This window comes from Gadus chalcogrammus, chromosome 9 (genome assembly GCF_026213295.1).
Source record: "Gadus chalcogrammus isolate NIFS_2021 chromosome 9, NIFS_Gcha_1.0, whole genome shotgun sequence".
Taxonomy (NCBI): Eukaryota; Metazoa; Chordata; class Actinopteri; order Gadiformes; family Gadidae; genus Gadus; species Gadus chalcogrammus.
The window spans coordinates 26,140,688-26,162,777 of record NC_079420.1 but is presented as its reverse complement, the minus strand read 5'-3'; the positions used below and the strand labels follow the sequence as shown (position 1 = coordinate 26,162,777).

At 44.5% G+C, this 22,090-nt stretch overlaps 2 protein-coding genes across 3 annotated transcripts; one reads left to right on the top strand and one right to left on the bottom strand.

The window, feature by feature from the left end:
* The first annotated feature begins 388 nt into the window (after positions 1–388).
* psma1 (proteasome 20S subunit alpha 1) lies at positions 389–6,237 on the top strand. Its single transcript, XM_056599751.1, has 10 exons — positions 389–468; positions 1,374–1,418; positions 1,506–1,607; positions 1,875–1,978; positions 3,013–3,101; positions 4,483–4,553; positions 4,638–4,767; positions 5,151–5,230; positions 5,529–5,633; positions 5,937–6,237. Exons 1-10 carry the CDS (start codon positions 466–468, stop codon positions 6,000–6,002), a joined length of 795 nt encoding a protein of 264 aa, XP_056455726.1. The 5' UTR covers positions 389–465; the 3' UTR covers positions 6,003–6,237.
* A 289-nt stretch (positions 6,238–6,526) lies between these two features.
* Positions 6,527–17,921, bottom strand: ric3b (RIC3 acetylcholine receptor chaperone b). 2 transcript variants are annotated; one of them, XM_056599748.1, is made up of 6 exons: positions 17,865–17,921; positions 14,101–14,324; positions 13,527–13,605; positions 12,739–12,832; positions 8,377–8,501; positions 6,527–8,087 (listed from the first exon to the last, which is right to left on the bottom strand). In XM_056599748.1, the coding sequence occupies exons 2-6, from the start codon at positions 14,308–14,310 to the stop codon at positions 7,573–7,575; spliced, it is 1,023 nt and encodes a 340-aa protein (XP_056455723.1). In that variant the 5' UTR covers positions 14,311–14,324; positions 17,865–17,921; the 3' UTR covers positions 6,527–7,572. The 2 variants fall into 2 exon arrangements, with proteins under 2 accessions (XP_056455723.1, XP_056455722.1); XM_056599747.1 differs by lacking the exon at positions 17,865–17,921 and adding an exon at positions 14,730–14,944 and having other exon boundaries at positions 6,530–8,087.
* Between the last annotated feature and the right edge of the window lie 4,169 nt (positions 17,922–22,090).

Here is a 22,090-nt window from a genome sequence, read left to right as displayed (position 1 = left end):
TTATATCAAGCTTGAATCATATTCATAGTTTTAATTGTAATTGTTACACATAACGATTATTGATAACTGTTGTGTCTGATCAACTGAAATAGTTTAAGCAGGGTGAAATGGAAACGTAACCTGAGCCAGGTACCGAGCGTTTACGTAATACTTATATAAAAAATGTATGAAAGTCATCCAATATACATAATATGAAATACAACTACTGGATACAACCTTATGAGTCGTACTGTTTTATGGGTCTTTTTTAAGAATATTGCTAATTATTTCGGATGGTTTAAAGAAACTTATTTTTTTGGGACAGAAACCTTAAAGATGATTTGATAAATCATGATATCAATCTGTGAATGTCTTAAAGTAAAGGATGCTCGATCGGGGCTTCGACTCGGAGCTCTACTGCTCTGACTGCTGAGTCAGGACACTCAATCAATCACAGCTAGCTTAGCGTCTGAGGGAACTGCAGCCATGGTAAGTCTGAATGAAAAGAAACCGCTTTCCTTTATTATTTGATGTAGCTATGCATAATATTGATAAAGGATAACGAGCCTTCGTTACTGGAGGATAAAGATCTACTGTAGCTAATTTTGCAGTGTATCTAGTATGTATTAGAAGCTAAGGAGTCTAAGTAGTGATGCAGTGTGAGTAAGCAAAACACAACGTTAGCTTCACTGATGTCCGCCCAATAAAGTTCAACGACTCGGTCGGTGATCCGGCGTTAATGGTCTGAGACAATAAAACAATATAGGTTGAATGTGAATTCTAGGTAGATCCTACATCTTCTCATTTCGAGCTCTTTAACAGAACATCTTTAGAAACTGCCGCGTTGCCGCTAGCTTAACGAGCTAACATGAAGCTAGCACACAGGAGCTCTCAGAAGTTAGCTTCGTCAGAAGGAAAGTGTTCCTGTGAGGTTTACTTTCGTTTTCCCTGGTCTGCCCTCGTAGATCGGTTATATAACCTCTTAACGGTCGCGTATCCACTACGTTATGTTTTAACAAACCTCTAATATTTTCTTATTGTTCTCCACATGATGTTCGGAGCTCTGGTTCTGACCCAGAGGAGCTCTCCATCAGACCCAAAGGAGCTCTTTTTCAGACCCAGAGCAGCTCTGGGTCTGACCAGCGGGTATTAAACGTGTTGTTGGTGACAGACCTCTTATCCATTATTAAGCAGTAACTCGATGCCTTTAGAAAACCCTCCACTATTAAACAGGTCTCCTTCATCTGGTACACGACAAAGGGTCCCCATGGTTGCGATGACAGACAATTATGTGAGATGAGTGGAATAAGACCTGATGGAGGAGGACTTGTAGCATTTCTTTCTGACATGTTTTCAAACGATTTTAACCTGAAAATCCTTGGGTTGTTTTTTAGTTTCGGAACCAGTATGACAACGACGTCACGGTGTGGAGTCCCCAGGTGAGACCATTGATGTCTGATGGATCTTCACGGTGTAAACCAATTTTTAGTGTCAACGGAACAGTTTATTTAATTTTTGTGTTCCAGGGTCGCATTCATCAGATCGAGTATGCCATGGAGGCCGTGAAGCAGGGTTCTGCTACTGTTGGACTCAAATCCAAATCCCATGCAGTCCTGGTGGCTCTCAAGGTACCCTGGTTATTCTATTTTCCATCTCTTATGCTACTCTGTTGTGTCAGGGAGCCTCGTTCTGTTAAGGTTGGTCATCAAGTAGAAGGCTTGTTACACTAATATCCAGTGGTGTTTTTGGATGGACCTGCAATGTAGGCTATTTAAACTATTCTGAGAAGCATTGGCGTAAAAAATCCAAGGATGCATTTTTCCCTGTGTGTGTGCATTGAACTTAATAAAGCTTATTGTTCAGCACCATCGTTAATCCAGTGGTCTCTCCTGCAGAGAGCCCAGTCGGAGCTGGCTGCCCATCAGAAGAAGATCCTCCACGTTGACAACCACGTGGGGATCTCCATTGCCGGACTCACGGCCGATGCCAGGCTGCTCTGGTGGGTTCCTCCTCAGCCTTTAAGATGAATCCACCAGGTTCTGGATTCTCAGTTTGCTGCCAACGTGTATTAAAGGGATGGTTCTGAGTAAATTCACCCGTGGTCCTTTGCATCATGACATCCAGCCAAATACCCCCTCAGAGGCTTTTTTCCCTTTCTCAAGCATTGATGAGGTAAGAGTTTTCTTCTACTGGCTTTAGTACTGTTGCTAACGGAACCTGTCCTGTATCTCGTAAATTACCCCACTAATAATGCTTGGAATGTTCATACTTCGCCAGTAGAACAAATAGGGACTGTACTCATAAAACGAGGCATTGTTAAGTTTAAGTATACCAGGAGTTAATTAACAATAACACAGCTTAAACTTTCTTCTGCTACCGCTGCGTCTATGCCACTTCTGGAATTTGGGGGAAGCGAGTAGAAGTCCTCCGCAAAACGCAAGGTGTGTAAGGTAAAAGTGTAAGGCAAAAGCTAGTGAATTCAACACTCCATAGAAATGTATTGACAACTGAACTAATATATTTTTTTCAGTTGTCATTACATTTCTATGGAGTGTTGAATTCACACTTTTTTGTTTTGTTTTCTTGTGAGTTTTGCTGAGGACTTGTACTCCCTTTCCCCAAATCCCGGAAGTGGCATTGTCGCAGTGGTAGCATAAGACAGTTGAAGTTGTGTTATTGTTAATAAACTCCTGATGTGCTTAAAAACTTTACAATGCCTTGAGTACAGACCCTATTTGTACTACTGACCAAGTGTGGTAACATTCCAAGCATTATTAGTGGGGTAATTTACGAGATACAAGACGGGTTCCGTTAGCACCAGTCCAGTACTAAGCCAGTCAGATGAAAACTCTTACTTCATCAATGTTCGACCAAGGGAAAAAAGCTTTTCTGGGGGGGTTTGCTGGATGTCATGGTGCAAAGAACCAAGGGTGAATTTACTCTGATCCATTCCTTTTAAATCAAGACCCTGGGGTTGTAATGTGTGTGTGTGTGTGTGTGCGTGTGTGTGTGCCGTCTAACTTCTCTGTTCAGCAACTTCATGCGGCAGGAGTGTCTGGACTCGCGGTTTGTGTTCGACCGCCCCCTCCCAACATCTCGCCTGGTCACGCTGGTCGGCAGCAGTATCCTCTTCATCACTGAGGAGTCCTCAGATTGGAAAAGCTGCAATGAACTGCTTCTATATGCTGTCTGTTTATACATTAGTTATGTGATGTGGATTAAGATGACCTGAAGTCTGCAGGGTTGAAGGTTAAGGTAAAATCTTCATTAGGTTAGTGGGTTGGTATTGGTCTAGTTCTAGACCATTTCTGTCAAACCTTAACCTGTAGTAAGAAGCCTAATAATTGACTAATTTCAATGTTCATTTATATTTCAATTAGGGATGGGCACGAGTAGGCTCGAGTGATCAAACGAATTCCTCGAGGATCAATTGAGTACTCGTTTAATCTAATCTATTTTTAGAATGCAACGCATCTGCAGCAGGAATAGGCCTAATGATGAACGGCAATATCACCAACCAAACATGTAATGCTTATTCTCAATCAAGCAGTCAGAGTTGTCAGTGTTGATTTTTGCAAACGTTCAAAACACATCACGTCGAACAAAGGCCTGTAACGGTTAAAAAAAAAAAAAAAAACGAAACAAGTAGCCTAACCATTGCTCATAAATTAAAGCTGCAAATAAAACCGCAGCAAATGAACTAAAAAAAAATACTCAGCGTTGTAATCTTCTATACACGGCCGGGAGTACAGCTGCGTCTTGCGGCGGTGAAAATAGCCGACACACTTGGTTGCTGCGGGTCTGCTTTTTCCCGCACTCACCTTTGTGTTTCAGGAGCATATTTTGCCGCATAGTATTTGCAGTACTCTGGTAGCTATATTTCGCTTGGCATATTTTACATTGGACCTTATGATCTCTTATTTCTGTAAAGTATTTCAATACTTCGCTGCGCTTTGATCTAACCGCCATCTCTTAACTTTTTTAATTCTGGCTTTGTGCATACGGCACGCGCCACACAGAAATTTGATACATTTCATTTGCTTTGTGCGCATGCCGTGTGCACAAAGCAAATGTGGACAGGCGAACTCGAGTTTGCCTGTCCACCAACCGAGTTCAATTGTAACGAGGAGTACTCGAGTAATCGATTCCTCACGCCCATCCCTAATTACAATGGCTTATTGTTATTGAGTTATGAAGTCATTGTGGATGACTGCGATATTGGACCATATGTTTTTTGTTGCGTTGTGAATGGATGATTAATGAGCCATATGGGTGCTGAGGCTGGACCCGCTGAAGCAGTGTTCTAGAGAGAGTGGGTGAAATGGATCTGTTTGACTCCCCACGCTGACCAGATGGCTGCTGCTTCCTACCATCTCTGTTGGTAAAAGGACACTCCCCTGCCTGGAGATCCCTTAGCAACATGTCTGCACCTCACCGGCCTAGCTACATATGTCCTTTAATTGTCTACTGATGGTTTTATATTGCCTTAACCTTACATCTCAGAAACCCAAATCCCAACCCAGAGATATGGGAGGAGGCCGTACGGTGTGGGACTGCTCATCGCTGGGTATGATGTAAGTCAACCCCTGCTATTAGTTCCCCTGGGAGCTAGAGGACCCCTGGTGGTGTTTGGGGTCTCATTGTTCCCCTTCTTGCAGGACATGGGCCCTCACATCTTCCAGTCCTGCCCCTCCGCCAACTACTTCGACTGCAAAGCCATGTCCATCGGAGCGCGCTCCCAGTCGGCACGCACCTACCTGGAGAGACACATGGACAAGTTCATGGACTGTAAGCCTCGTCACGGTCAGGGGTCAGGGCTCAGCCTCGTCACGGGGTCGGGGGTCAGCCTCGTCACGGGGTCGGGGGTCAGCCTCGTCAAGGTCAGGGGTCAGCGTCGTCACAGGCTCAGGGTTCAGCCTCGGTACGGGGTCAGGGGTCAGCCTCGTTATGGGGTCGGGGGTCAGAGTTAGGGTTCAGGGTCGTCACGGGGGGGTCAGGGTTGGGGTTCTGGGTCGTCAGGCAGACGAGGTGGCGTTGGATTACTCTATCACTAACAGGGATTTATCAACCACATGGTGGGCCCATCATGTGGTTTCAGTTATGTCCTTTTCATCGTGTAATCATCAGGTTAAAGGTCAGTATGAATGACTAGGTACCTTCTCCTTCGACAGGTAACCTGAACGACCTGGTCCAGCATGGGCTCCGGGCCCTCAGAGAAACCCTCCCTGCGGAGCAGGACCTGACCACCAAGGTGAGCTGTGGACATCTGTTCACCACACGCGTACATGAACTGACGGGCTCGCTCCATTCTCATGTCGGCTTGTCGGAGACTAAACAGGGCTTGGGTTTTCGTTGGCAATGAATAAATGGATGCGTCCCTCCAGAGCGGCAGAGCATCACTAACCTCTGGGAGGACTGCTTGTACCTAAAGCCAGCCTGCGTTGTGGATCTCTACTGACGGGACAGAAGTGGGATTTGAGTTTTTGCGATTTCAATGCATTGGAACCATTTATAGCGATGCGTGTGTTTTGTGATGATCCTCCTTTCAGAACGTGTCCATCGGCATTGTGGGAAAGGACCTGGAGTTCATCATCTACGACGATGGTGATGTGGCCCCCTTCCTGGAGGGGCTGGAGGAGAGGCCACAGAGAAAGGTGGGCTGTTGTTCATAAGATCCTGTGGTGTGACCCCAGGGTTAAACCTCTGTCCTGCCTCAGCTCTGACCTGCTGTGGCTCTGCTTTGGAAGTGTGGAAGTTGTGAGGAACTGGAAGCTCAATACGAGCGTTTAGGCCAGCACCGTTTGTCTTCACAGATGACTGGAGAACTAGCCGGAGCTGGTAGAATAAGAACGAGATGCATGAAAAATAATATAAAGAGCTGTTGAAATGGAGATGCATCAACCTAACGCACATGTAACAAGTGACTTACTGTGGGCTAACCACCTGTACTTCCTCAGGTCGTGCCGGCTGCAGATGATGCCCCCGCTGCACCTGCTGCATCTGACGAACCAATGGAACACTGAACACGCCCCCTTCAACCACAAGTCAACCAATTATCTAGCTTTCTAAACTGGGGAGGAGGGAAACTCCCGCCCTGATCATTGTTAGTTCTCTGGATTGGATGCGTTCTGTTGTACTGTGCCACATATTACATGTCAACCAAACGCTCTCTGATAAGATCTGTCTGTCGCTTTTGTAAGGGTATGTACCATTCTACAATAAATAAACTTTCTGTATTGTTTGCTCCTGATGTGTTATTTGAACAAATTCTATTTAATGTCAAGTAAACTCCCACCAAACGATTTGTAATGTTTTCCAGAAAAGTTAATTCTAGAGAGGGGTATTTCATCACTAACGGAAGGCGGTGCTTAGCTGATTAAGCCCGGTTAGAACTAACACCAAGGCTAAAGCCATTCCAACAACACAGTTAAGCCGCGCCTTGCTCTGGTTAGTTCAAACCAGGCTAACGTTATCCTGGATTACGCGAGCTCACGATATGTAACCAGCCCAGAACCTGTGCTTGTGGAGGAACTATGAGGAGTAGGCTGCAAGCATATAAGTCAAAATGGGAACACCATAACCATTAATAAAAACAAATGGTTGACTAAGTAGGCCTATTAAGCATAACATTTTTATTGAATATTGACCATGGTCTTGTAATCAGAGAGATAGTGTCAGACTTTTCATACCATTTCATTGAAGAGAGAGGCCTAGTAAATGCAGCCAGATTTTTTTTCTAAATTGACTAACCTTAGTATTTATCTCAACAGAATCGGTCTCAGCTGCCTGCCTTCTTGGTCTATAAAGGGGCATGCCATTCTTGCAGATGTTTGTTTGTTTGCTCTAACAGGGACGTAAAGCGGTGCTGCTTATATACCCTGGAGGGTAGGCATGGGAGCAAAATGTATTGCTTATCAAGTGTGATGGGTTTCCTGTGAAATGTATTTTACAGGTCGTTGTGTGGATCTTTGCTGCCAGAATACTCATGGTCTGTGTCCCAGCCTCTTCCACTGGTTGTATTTTGAATGGTAAGCATCTCTATATTTTCAGCATGACTGAAGCATCATGAAAATAGAGCTGTATATATACAAATCTCCTAATTTACATAACTTGGCAATATTTATCTTTATACGGTAGTGTGCACTGATAGGCCAACTTTATTTCTATTTTGTAGATGATCGACCATTGTGATGGCATCAACTTTTATATCAATAGAGATCAGATTAATAATATAAATACATAATTTAAAGGTTAGTAACACAATTCCAGTGTAGACTTCCATATTGACGGTAGAAGAATATTTACAAAAGGAGTAGTGCATTATGGTAACCTTATGAGTTACAGCATTTTGGAATGTACAGTTTTGAGAAGGTGGACACTGACTCAGGAAATGGGATACAGAGAGAGAGACGCTGGAACAAACAGTCAATTAGGCAGCCCTGATCCTTACAAGAGATGCCCTGGACAACATGGAGTCAACACTAAAAGATTCCCCTGTCTGTAAGCTGGAAGCACTAGTTGCAGATGACACCTTTGCCACAGTCTTAAGAAGGTTTCAATATTGAGGTCGTAGACGCTAGATCACAGGTATTGTCAGTGCGAGTCCTTCTTGCTTTTCCTTCTTCTGGTCCTCCGTCTGACATGGACGGAGCCTGCTGTGGGCGTGTCTGCTGGGCACTCGAGTCCAGGAACCTCCGGATCCTGAAGAACCTCTGGATCATAAGGAATGTCTGGATCCTGAGGAACCTCCGGATCCTGAGGAACCTCCGGATCCTGAGGAGCGTCCGGATCCTGAGGAACCTCCGGATCCTGAGGAGCGTCCGGATCCTGAGGAGCGTCCGGATCCTTCCCACCTTCTCGGCCCTGCGGTTTGAACACATCCGCTGTTGCTTCTGCGGCTGCAGGGAGAAGCTCTTGTCTCCCATCCTCTGTGTTAAGTGTGTCAGTGTGGTCAGCCTCTGCCTTGACCTCTGCATCCATGGAGATGTCGCTCTCCTCGGGGTCATCTCCAGGCTGCCTCCTCTCAGCCTCGTGCTCTGAAGGTGGGCTGCTGTGGCCGGCATGGTCCTGGTGGTACGGACAGCTCTGCCCGTAGTCCTTTGGATCATCTATTAAACAACCGCAGACACAAGGCTGAGTCACTTCTCTTAATGCTACGTCATCTTCCATTGGAAATCAACCAAACAGATGGTGATCATGCATCATCGAATATCGTATGACAAATAGAACCCCATTGGCCTGTAGGTCATCCTATACTGTCAAATATAGGCTAGATTGAGGTGAAAACATACTCATTTAAATTAAAGCACACTGAATGGGTAAAGTGTCTAGAAATAGGGGCAGATATCATGAACACGTGTCATGTAGAACCTTTCATGATGATAGGAGTGTCTCTACCTTCACAGTGGTGCTGCTGGTCTGTCTTCTGTGGAGCCACCAGATGGCCCTCCTGCATGGCTCTGGTGATCTCTCTCAGTTGAAGCAGGAGGCTCTCCTCCTGGTCAGCGCTCACCCTCTTCACCCTGCAGGGGGGAGGAGGAGCACGCTCACAGCTCTCAGAACCAATCCCAACATCACACTGCGCCTCATGCAGTAACGCATGGAGTTTTCTCTCCTAACTTCAACATCCTTTTGTGATGAGTAGTACAACTCGTGCGAGTTTGCCACCTCAGATTCAGCAAATGGTTGCAAACTGTTTTATATTGAAGTTGTTCTGAACAGCAGGTTCTGGGCAGGACAGTTTAGCGCTGCACTGAAGGACTGGTTCTTTGAATGTGTTTAGTGTTTTCACACCTCTGATGAACCAACGCAGACCACGGAACTATCAGTCTACTACAACCAAGTGCTGTGTCACCACTAACTTACATAAAGACGCCTTGATTGAACACATTGGCATTCTGACCTGATCCGAGTGATGTTTGCAGAAAAAAGTAGGACTTATTTTTATGATTAATCTTATCAATGCTAATTTGATATTATTATTGTTGTATCATCGACATAGCCCAATACAATTTTATCAAATCCACTCTGAAATCCATCTGCGAAGGTGGTAGTATATATTAAGGGCACAGTCATCATTATACAAGGGTATTTGTTTTATTGAATGTTCTTTCAACAAAATCATTAGTCAAAGCTACAGAATAGTAGCCTGGTCCAACCAGACTCTCGTACTTCATTTCATTTGTATAGAGAGTCTGGACCTACTCAATTGACAAACGTTACCTCACTTGAAGGCGGACGTCTGTTGAAGTTTAAAACGATTGGTTCTTTCATAACCAATCGTTTGGCCGGGAATCACATTGCCAAAACGTGGCTGTAAACAAACCAAACACCGTGCGTGAAGATGTCCGTCAATGAGAGCTGACTTTAACGTCATTGTTCTCAGCCACTCCCTCTGTTCGCTGATTGGACGCAAAAATTTAGATGGAGAAAACTATGAAGGTATTATTGTAGCAAAAGTCTTTAGCACCTGTAACTGCAGAATTTGAATGTGTACACTAAATTCACAGTAAATTTGAATTCGTATGTATTTATTTTGCATGTGTGCTCTAAAGTCACAAATGTGTAACAGTACATTTGTAGTCGTAAAAAAAAAAAAAATTATAATTTTTTTTTTTTATACCATTGTAAACACAAAACAGGGTCTACGAGTACGCAAATTGGTGTTACAGGTGCACAAATCCTTTTGCTACAATTATTGCAGCGCAGTTGGTGCAAAACACATTCGCACACCCGTGTTTCATAATTTGAGAACACCCGAAAAGGTGTGCATTCGTAAACCCAAATTTGAACTAATGCATCAGAAGTTGCACATCTGTGAAAAATTTCCTCACAAATAAAATGATAAAGAACGCTATGTTAATTCAGCATTTTAATTGACAAATTACTGACAAATTTCTTACATGACAAAATTACTTACGTACTGATATGAATGTTGATGACACAATGTAAGGGCCAAACTGAATGTGGTTGCAGAGTTTTCAGAAAGCATTTTAGAAAATATGAAAACCCAAAATGTCTAAAAGACAGTGCTGAGCCTTTATACTGATAGTTTATTATTATTATTATTATTTATTATTATAACCCCCCCCCCCCCCACGCACGCGCACACACACACACACACACACACACACACACACACACACACACACACACACACACACACACACACACACACACACACACACACACACACACACACACTAAAATGAAAACTTTGAACAAACAAATCTCATAACAGCTTTGACGTAGAGTCATGAAACTTTGTTCACACATGCATATCCTCATGTTGAACAAATATGCCTCAGCACCTATGACTTTATTTGGATAGACTTACAATTTTCTTTGTTAAAAATACTCAATTCCCTAAGGATCCTAGGTATTTTCCCAGGAGCACCCAGGAGCCATTGACTTCTAGAAAAGGTGTGGTTTAAAACGCTTAAAGACTTAAATGCTTACATCAACATTAAAATGGACTCCTATGAACTTGAACTATGAACCAATAAAAAAGTTGTTCAGAATCAAATTCTGAACAATAGCCTCAAATAAATTTCCAATTAGGGCATGACATCGAAATGGGCGTGGCCTGTGACTATAATCACCACAGTTCATAGAAGCAATGTTTGATTTGAGCGGGACCTACTTAGTGGCTGTTGGGGACAAAATTTCCAACTGAAGTTGATTGACAAAACAACATGGCCACCAGAGGCTCAAAATCGTCCAAAATTAACTTAATGCCAAAAGGCAAGGTAAACTTAAACCAATCCTCATCAAATTTGATGTAGTCAAAGACACATTAGACAAGATGCATATCGGGCTATAGGGAGCGGGAAAACAATTAACTGAAGTTGCAACCTCTCCAAATTGTACCCAGATTGGGCGATAGGGGGAGCTTTATCAATTAACTGAAAATGCAGACTTTGGACGGACATATTTTCCGACCTTTTTCTTCTACATTCATGAAATCCTGTAGACATTTGTATCTCCTCATGCTGAGCGAATGTTCCTAGGAAACCCAGAACCTGTAACAAAATGGTGGCTGGACGTCCAAATTAGCCCAATCAATGATAGATGACTAAAGGCGGGGTTAACTTGGTATATTTAAAGAAGCATAGGTCAAGGTTAACCAGAATAAAGTTCATCAAAATAGGACTATAGGGGGAGCAAAGCGATCAATTGAAAGCTTTAAAGAATCATAACTCCTCACCATTTTGACGTACACTCATGAAGATCCAAGCTGAGGCTATTCCAGCGTTGTCAACCAGTCAAAAACGGTCTTAATTATCTGCGTCACGGTCTTAATGCTCTATCAGAGTCTTAATGGTCTGACAGGGTCTTATTGGTCTGTGCCAGGGTCTTAATGGTCTGTTAGGGTCTTAATGGTCTGACAGGGTCTTATTGGTCTGCTTTAGGCTTGGCACCCGTAAAACGCTGCTTGCAGCTTTAATTTTTTATTACATTTTTATTGAAACTATGGCCTAACCCTAACCCGAAATTAAACTATGGTGGTGCGCCATAGTCTCGTCAATGTGTTGGAAACACTGAATACATTATATATATATTTAATAGTGCTGTCAAGCGATTAAAATATTTAATCGTGATTAATCGCATGATTAATGTCATAGTTAACATAGTTTTTTTCTATTCTAAATATCCCTTGATTTCGTGCTGCTAGCCTTTTAGTGAAATCAGAGAGTGTTGAGAAGGACAGTAATAAAATATATTTGGTAAGATGGATATAAGAAGAGAGACCCGCAGTGAATTCAACCCGGTCCACTTGACATCCGGTAGGTGCATGACAGTGGTAGGCCTACCGTAAAACTTCAATAGCCCAGGCTTTTGTTTGTTTCAATCACTGAACTTTCAAACAAAACTCTTGCTCAGCAAAGATGGGAAATACTATAACATTTATTATTTAAACCAGAATGAATATTCCTACCGTACATAAGCCTATACACGTTACCAGGCTATCGAATAACACCCACACACGCACACGCACACACACACACACACACACACACACACACACACACACACACACACACACACACACACACACACGGTGGCGGATTGGTAATCGGGAGAGTCGGGAGAATTCCCCGGTGGGCCGTTAACGTTTCGGGGCTGCCGGGCTGATTACTGCGGGATAACAATATTGCGTTTATAGAAGTTCCTTGCAGCGCCGTCCGGCAGCCTGAGCTGTGCGCCCGCATCCTCTCACTCACTCAACAGACGCTACACTCACTAACTGTCAACTTCGCAACCAAGTCGATTTTGTCTAGAGGGGAGTAACTGAGCAGCCCCTCCCGAAGTGGTACAGCACAGGTGGGCCTTGAACTGCGATTGGTCAGAAAGACGTAACAGCTAATGACAACATTGAACTCTCGTGCAGGCTCGAACAGAGTGACACAGAAACACACACACACTTTTAAGTTTTTCACCAGCTCCGTATCCTTGCTTGCCCCAACAAGTTTGTGTGGCGTGCTTGTTGTTTTGTTTCCGGTGTATCTAGATCTGGTATGATGTTGTCGTTTTTCTAACGTGACTAGTTGTTGCTAGACAGCAAGTGAAAAAACTACGATGTTTGCCAAGCCAAAAGAGCGTTAATCGCACGAATAAAGAAATTAACGTCGTTGATATTGGTTTGCGTTAACGTCGTTAATAACGCGTTAAACTGACAGCACTAATATTTAAGCTTTAACGCTTCAGAGCAAAGCTTCAGAGCTGAGGTGTGAGGTCAGAGGGGTCAGGGAGGGTCACCTGTGTGGACCAAGGTTGACCTCCGACACGATGTTCTCCATCACCTGCTCCGTCTCTCTCAGCCGCTCCTGCAGCTGGGCCAGCTCAAAGTCAGCTGGAGTCACACACACACACAAACACACACACACACACACACACACACACACACACACACACACACACACACACACACACACACACACACACACACACACACACACACACACACACACACAAGCAGATAAATGAGGAGGATATATTCAGTGGATCTCAAGACCTCCAGAGATTCATTTTAAAGTGAATAGCTATTCAGTCAAAGCTGACGCACGTTTAATTTAAGAATTACACCAACTAGTAATTTAAGATGTTTTCTACCGTTTCAATAAAGATAAGATGTATTATTTGAATGTAATTTGTTAGAATTGACTAAACCATCCGTGAGCTTTCAGTGAGGGAAATGTGCTGTGTTATATCTGTTTCTGAATCTAACCTGCCTCCGTATGAGACACTTCAAATCACAATCCCAGGGCTAATATCTGACCAATCAAGGCTGCTCTCCCGTCAGTGGTTGGGGGAATCCATTTTGCCTGTCAATCAAAGTTGGGTGATTGCACAAACACTTCTCAATAGCAGAGAAATCAAGGGGGCGGGAGCAGAGAGGTGTGGGACGGTGTTTGGGTTGTTTTGTTTCAAAAGCTTGCCCTCTCTCTCTTAAAAATTCTGTCCTATCTGTCCTACACCAGCTTTCAAGTAACCATTAAGTGACTTTCTGCTTCAATCCGGCATCTTCCGAGGGGCGGGATACTCACTGATCTTCCTCTTGGTGTTCTCAGATTTGATTGGAGGGAATCGGCTCTCTGTGGGGGTGCTGCTTCCCTTTGATGTGATCTGAGACACACAAAAAGTTCTTAGAAGTTATTAAAATGAACCCAATTCAGGAAACCGCTGCAGTTCTGTCTCCATGTTCCATTATATAATATTTTTTTTTGTAAGGCAAGTCATTTCAGACATCGATGGTGCGTCAGTGGCGAGCTCCTCCAGTGGAGCTGTTCCGCTCCGCTGGTAGAGCCCTACCACAGAGTCCCAGTCCCAGTCCCACTGGGCTCCCCCACCCCAACGGCATTTCCTACTAGATTACTGTTAGAAAGTCTGTAGGTCAAAATAACCGGACCATGTGATCCATGAAGGCATTAAGAAGTCACTGTAATACAAAGCAAATTAGTTTAGCGTAGAAGCCCAATCTAGCTGCTAGCCGGGCGTAGCGGACAGCTATCGTCCAGAGCTCTGCTGGAAGCTCCTCTTGCCTTGTCCATTCTAGGGTAACTCTATACTGGAGGATGACCACCCTGGTGGCTCGATGGGAGTGTGCTCTCTGGTGTTCACCTTGAAGAGGATGTAGAGGATGTAGAGCAGGATCCCGAAGCCATAGATGGGTATGATCTGGCCCGCTAGGTTGGACTTGCCCCCTGTCCCGGGCCCGGTGCTCGCCCCCTTTGCCCTGGCGATGGCCTCTGTGTTGTGGGCCCTGGAGAACTGAGCCGCCCCGGTGGGTCTCTGGGTCTTCCCGTCAGCAGACCCTTTGCGGGGCGTCATTGGGGGGAAATGGCCTGGGTGGGAATGGTTCGAGGAGGGTTCGGTTATAGGGTGGGGTTATCTTAAAATTACACCAACAGAATAAAAAATACATATTTTTAAAAAGTTCACGGAAAAGGAAGCTTGCTACTGATAATGACCCAATAAAAAGGCCGAAGGATGCGTCATTTGTTGAAAATGTTCTTCTTTAAAAGGAAGCGGAGTGAATAAAATAGTCCTATCTTAGTAGATGAGTAGTGCTCCCCCTGGAGGGAGGAAAGTGTAACAACAGGAGGCAGGTGACACCGTGTTGTCACAGCTTGTACCATCGCATTCATCAAGGGTTTTAAAAATCCCCAACATGTGCAGATACATTTCTCCGCTCACTAATAGGTTTTTATGTCCCTGTTTCAATAAAGGTAGGATGAGAGGAAACCAACCTTCGGGTCGCTCAGCATCCTTCTTCCCCCTTGACAAAAGCATTTTAGGGAGCAGCAAAGCGACGCAAAGCACAACACATGATGCAAGGGTCACTTTCTGAAATGTCGACATCGACATCTTGACGTTCAACTCCGTGCACTTCAACAACAAAGGACCGTGATCATGAACCGTCAGAGATAGCCTTCTCCGGTGTTGTGTCTCCGTCTTCAGTGTACTTCCGTAGTCCGCTGACGGGGCTGACATGGACACCGCTGGAGTACATACACTCTGCCACTGGAGGACGCTACAGTGTCGTTCGAGTATTTATATGTGTGTATATTTTTATTGTATATGTATATATAGGGCAATAAACCCTCCCCTGTTAGTGTTAGTTTGGTGTTGGTGTTAGTATGTGTTGGTGTTAGTTAGGACAGAGTCTATGTTGATGTTTGCTGGGGCACGTTACTTTAAATGTAGATTTCTAGTCCATTCAATTGTGTAACAGAAAGGAGTGCCACCATGAAATAGGTTCAAGTGTTCAGTACACTTTCCAATTAAATATGTTAATCGATGAGACCAAATTGACTTGACCAAATTGAATTGCAGACTGCAATTGATAATAACATTAAACTTATTTATAGCATCAACCAAATGACAAGATCATTAAAATAATGAATATATAGTTTGCATTTCAAATGTGGTTGACATTGAACTTGTTAAATCTGTTACAAAGGGGGGCCACTACGAAGAGAAACGGCTCTTCAGTGCTACTCTTTCAGTCAATCAATGAACTGATCCTTCAAGGTCCAAGTGTCCAGTGAAGAGCCCCCTGCTATGACATCACCAGTATCACATCCATCGGAGAAACACAAAGGGTTTCTCAGGATTACATTAGAACGCCTGTAGTCCAACGTGTACAGAACCAAACCATAACCAGCAGTAGACCAGTAGAACCAGCAGTAGACCAGTAGAACCAACAGTAGACCAGTAGAACCAACAGTGATAATGTAGTACGGTACATGATATTGAAAACACAAGCACAATGATCCACCATCTACAAAAGACACCACCGTGGGTGTGTGTGTGCGTGTGTGTTTGAGGCTCTCCAGCTAATGAAACCCTGTATGCTGTTCGTTCTTGTTGACATAAACTGAAAAAGACCCCCCCCCCATATCTATTCATCCTTAGAGACACACCAGCGACCATATTGGGTTTTAGGTGTTCCCTTTCTGCAGCGCTGCTTGAACTTTGTACCTTGAACCTCGTACCTTGAACCACATACGTTGAACCTCGTACCTCCTACCTTTGACCTCCTGCCTTGAACCGCCTACCTTGAACCTGGCTAGGTTGTGGGTCTTGTATCCGCATTGTTTGTAATGTCGCAACATGCCGAAATAGTTGATTTGTTGACCACCAGAATATTCCCTTTACTGTTGTTTAAAGACCTGTACTATGTCAACTGTATGTACCTACAACCTTGATATACAAGGCCCATAAACAGTAGATTCAGGTAGCAGGTCGGGGTTAGGCCTTAGTCCAGGATGCAGACATTGGGTATTTACCCAGAACCTTTGGGCTGGAGGTCAAACACCCTCACACTAGACGCTCATGGATAATGGATCTCATCATCAGCAACAATCAAATGCTGTGTAGAATGATTGCATCAGAACTTGTTGGCTGTTTTGTTTGAGAGTGTTATAGACTGGATGAAGGTATCGAGAATCTGGATCCATCACTAAGCTCTTCTTTTAGAGAGAGAGAGAGAGAGAGAGAGAGAGAGAGAGAGAGAGACCGGGAAAGGGATTGTATCGGGGTCTCGAAGGCATACTGCCTCCATGGTTATCAGGTGGTGGTGGTGGGTTGAACCAAAGAGCTGCTCAGACCATCTCCTTTGTACTGTTTGCCTGGTTTCAAGAAGTCTTCAGTTCTCGACTCTGAGTACCATATGTCTCAGCTTCTCTGCTCCTGGGGAACGTTTCCCCTGCTGCAGGGAGTGTGAGCGGTCGGAACCAGTGGAGAATCTCCCTGAGGATGCAACCTCTCTGTACCAACATGCTTGTGTTAACGGGCGACTCGGATGATTTAATCAACATCCCGCCAACTTGTCACGCAGGGGTCCTCAAAGTTTTGACAGCTGAGGGCCAATTTAGGAACCCAAAATTTGACTGAGGGCCGCCAAATGAAAAAAGATTCGGCGGGAGACGCCGTCAGCGTCCCAGTGGGGAAAAAAAGCATTGCACCGTGGACTTCTGGGAGTGAGGTCAAGTGAGGTCTAAATCACGAAACTGAGGTACATCCTTTCAAAGTAATGTAGAGTCGGATTAAAACTAACAAATGCAACAGGATTTAATTGAAAGCTAGAAAGTCGACTTTTATCTTTAGATTCATTTATTTTTGTTTCAATTAATATTGATATAATCTTTTAAAAAAAGACAATTAAAATCTTTTTATTTTTTTTACTTACATCTGTATGTCATTGCGGGCCGCCAGGAAAGTTTCTGCGGGCCGCCATTGGCCCGCGGGCTGCACTTTGAGAACAAATGTGCAAGAGGCTGAATAGCAATGACTCAGCTGAATGGCTTTGTTGAGCAGTGTGTCTGCACCCACGTGACCACCCAAAAACTAAAACATTTCAAGCAGAGTTGGAACTTCCCTGGTTTACAAGGTCCTTGTTAGTGTCTAACGTGAGCCACCATGGGCGCAACACAGAACCCCATCCCCCCCCCCCACCGAAGCTAGGTTTTTAAATCGGAAAGACATTTAGAAAGGTGTGATTGAGGAAGGGATGGAGGAAGTCAGGTTTGGTGGAGAGGTAGAGCTGGTTGTCATCCACGTACAGGTGAATGTGAATGTTATAGTGACGGAAGATATTGCCGATAGGGAGGAGGTAGACCGAGCCCTGGGAAACACCTCTGGTGACGAAGGAGGGTTGGGAAGTGAAGGACTTTAGGTAGGAGAGGTAAGAGTGGAACCAGTTGAAGAGGTGTGGTGAATAACACCTTAAAGACTTGAATTGGATCTACTTTTTTAAAATCAAATTGTTTCCACCCAGTTTCAGCAGCCAAACCTGGGAGTTTGTCTTTAGAGAAGGACTTAGACTCGTAAGAGAGAGAAAAGTCATCCCTGTTATCCCTCTTGTAGGTATACAACTGTACCTCTTATTGTGACTGCCTGTCAGTGCTGTCATTAAGACGGCCGCCATCATAGTCAACCTGGCACAGGATCATGTTCTTGAGGAAGAAGGTATCTCCCACACAGAGTCTGTGGAGAGAAAGGTTTCAACAGAACACATTCTAAAACGCTGTGGCCTCAGAAGAACATCCAGCGGAGATAAACTATTGACAAAAAAAAAAAAAAGTTCTTGTTCTGACTTACAGTGCCTCATCATCACAGCCTGATTAGAATAGGCTTACAATTAGGTTGGCGCTTACTCTTATGCCTTCCACAGCTCTCTTGTACACCCCTTGTACACACACACACACACACACACACACACACACACACACACACACACACACACACACACACACACACACACACACACACACACACACACACACACACTAACACACACACCAGGAGAACCTGATCTGGGGGGCTAATGACCGGCCCTAATCTTACCTCTGGCGGTCAAGATGGTAGAAATTGTCACGAGCTCTCATCACCATCTCGAACGCAGGGATCAGTTTACTGCAGGCTGCACAGTTCCCTGGCACCCCAAACAGACTGCAGGGGAAGCCACAGGCAATTAAACATCAGCGTGGAAGGTTGTTGAGGGCAGTTTCAAATCACTATCAATGCATTATCATACTTTGCTTTAGGCAAAGGGTTTGTGCTCATATCTGATGAAATGTTTATTGTTTGCTCGGCAGAATGAATTGTAAAAGGTTATGTTCTAGTTAGTCATGAGGTTGTTAGCCTGGACGAACCTCCACTAGCCTGCAATGAGACCCTCGCTACTTACTGACCATGCAACCCAGTCGCCAAGAAAAAACGTCAGTGGTGTACGTTTCCATGAACACTGGATACGCAGCATTTCAACGTAAAAAATAGCGTGTTATACCTACAGTATCCACGTGTGCCGCTGTGGAGGCGGGTTTCGGGGTTTGGGTTTCACGGCTTTCGCGGCAAATTGTGGACACGATTGTTTAGGGGGGGGGGGGGGGGGGAGACTGTTGTTGACCGGGGAGGGGGGGGGGGGGAGACACGTTTGTTGAGGGGGGGGGACGACACACGATTGTGGGGGGGACGACGACGACGACGACGACGACGACGACACGGTAGTTGAAGGGGGGGGGGGGGGACACGTTTGTTGAGGGGGGGGGAGACACGTTTGTAGGGGGGGGGCACGCTCGACAACGAGAGTTGGTTTTTATTTAACGCTCGACAACGAGAGTTGGTTTTTATTGAACGAGACTTCAACACGGAACAGCTGCGCGAAACGATGGTCACGTCACTCTCGGTGACGGTGTCGACAATAATGAACACACGGACAATGTTAATAGAACAACACACAACCACATAACATCCCGAACCCATTAACCCCACTTAATCCTAACAACAAAACAAGTTAACAAAAGCCCCATTTGTCAACTGAGAACCCCAATTCCCAGAATCCCCCGCGGCTCCGGAACACGGCGTAGCTTATATTAATCTTTATTATCTGAATGGGAAATGCAATATTTTAGGACAGATACACCATTAAACGCGTTTCTAATGACATTTCTAGCGAGAAATGTACATTTTCCTTACATAATCTTCAGTCAGTGAATGTGTATGATCTTTATTAATCTTTATTATCTGAATGGGAAATGCAATATTTTAGGACCGATTCACCGTTAAACGTGTTTCTAATAACATTTCTAGCGAGAAATATACTTTTTAATTGCATAATCTTCAGTCAGTGATTGTGTCTGATCTTTAGTTTTATAGTTATTAGGAGTTGATCGGCTCGCTCGCATGTTTCAACGACGTCAGGTTGCTTTCGCTAAACTAGCAGCTCACGTGCTTCCTGCGTTTGTGTTATTAAACTGTTACTTTATGTAACTTTTAATGATATCATCTTGTTAGAAACACGTATATCTGAGAGCCAACCCAGTCGCCAAAAACATACCTACGTTGACAGTGTACGTTTCGTGAACACTGGATTACGTCGCATTTCAACATAAAATAGCGTGTTATACACACACACACACGCACGCACATGCACAGACACACACACACAAGCACACACAAGCACACACACGCACGCACAGGCACACAGACACAGACACAGACACACACACACACACACACACACACACACACACACACACACACACACACACACACACACACACACACACACACGCACACACGCACACGGTGCATTTCGCTGCTAAAACAACAACAAAAAATATTCCCTCAAATATTATTACTTTCAAAACGTTGGCCAAAATGGCCAATAATATCTTTTTTTTTGGGATGCTTCTAGGACATTTTGGGTGGATTTTGAACGGTATGTGGGGGGCACGTTTTTTGCAGGACCTGGCAACCCTGCGCTGTTGCCCGAGATCTGGCTCCACCCCGGCGTGGTGCTGTCTCCTGTTGACCTTTTGACCCCAGACTTCTGGGGGAATAGCTGAATCAATTCATTAGTCAATCAGAAGCATGTAAATATCTTTCCGGTGGGGTAAGAGGACGAACAAGGTGTCCTTCAACATCTACGCTTCCAGGCGATTGCAACGGTGCCACACATGAGCATATTCGAACATGTTTAATGGTAGTAATTAGCTGTCGAAATTGGAGGCCTTAATCAATACTGAGCAGCTATTGATTTGCTTCCCGATAAAGATTTGTCACAAATTACATGTTATTTAGCATCTACACGTTGAGCTGAGTCCAATGACACCAAGAACGACACTCTAGCTAATGGTAACATGTATTTTACATGGTACACCTAGGTCTAGGACATGATCTCGGTGTAGCAAGAGGCCGAGCTTGATCTCATTGGACTCAGCTTAACGTGTAGATGCTAATTAACATGTAATTTGTCAAAAATCTCCATCGGGAAGCAAATCTATAGCTGGTCATTATTGATAAAGGCCTCCAAAATCGACAGCTAATTACTACCCCGAAACATATTCAAATATGATCATGTGTGGCACTGTTGCAATCGTCTCGAAACGTAGATGTCAAAGGACACCTTGTTTGCTCTGTTGCACCACCGGGAACATATTTTCATACTTCTAATGGATTGATTCATATTTTAAGGTTTTCGGAGTGAGACTTTAAGTGGCTGCAGCAGAAGTGTTGAGACGAAAGATGATATCAAGAGATTTATAGAATATTCCCATTCACATTATGATTCTTCGTCGTAACATCCGACCAAACATCCTTTACATTCACAGAGCGAAGATTATGAAAGTCCAGGCTCAGCAAGTGCTCCATCTCGTTGCACCTGCACCCAGCGGCTCGCTTGCAAGATTTTGGCCTGAAGTTCTTCCCAGACCAACACCCTAGCCATCCAACATGCATATCTGAGAATCAGGCCTCTCTTTAATAATGACATAAAGTTATGAGAGAAACACACATTAACTTTTTGTTATCTCATAAGCGGCGTGGTGCCGGCTCCTTTTGACCTTTTGACCCCAGACTTCAATGACGTGGCCACAGGCCAGCGGTGTCTACACACATTAAGCCACAAATGTACACCTCCATCCCGCAAAAAATGGGGCCTAGAAACTAACCTCTGTCTTATATACATTGACTGTACTGTTGGAGGTCACGCCCCTTTTCCAGCCTTTTCGAGATAGCTAGGGATGCTAAAATGTTGACACACATTTCCCGGGGCCCCGAGAACGACATATGCAAGATTTGTAGTTCTAGCCCATAGAGAAAAAAAGTTTTCCCAAATGGACTGTCATTTGGACAAAGCCCCTTCAGAAGTGTTGACTGCGAGACCTAATGGTTCAGAATGTGGTGGAAAAAAAGTTTTTGAGATAGGAAGGTCCTACCGCCCTGAAATTTGAATACCATATTCTAGGGCCTAACTGGGACCCCCGCACCGAAACTTGGCCCGGTCGGACCCCGAGGGCAGGAAGGGGGGGCCTGCCCTCGGGGTCCGACCGGGCCAAGTTTCGGTGCGGAGGTCCCAGTTAGGCCCTAGAATAAGGTATTAAAATTTCAGGTCCAATTCCACATTCTGAACCATTAGGTCTTGCAGGCTACACTTCTGAGGGGCTTTGTCCAAATGACACTCCATTTGGGAAAACTTTTTTTCTCTAAGGGCTAGAACTCCAAATCTCGGATATGTCGTACACAGGGCCCCGGGAAATGTGTGTAAACATTTTAGCATCCCTAGCTATCTCGAAAAGGTCGGCAAAGGGGCGTGACCTCCAAC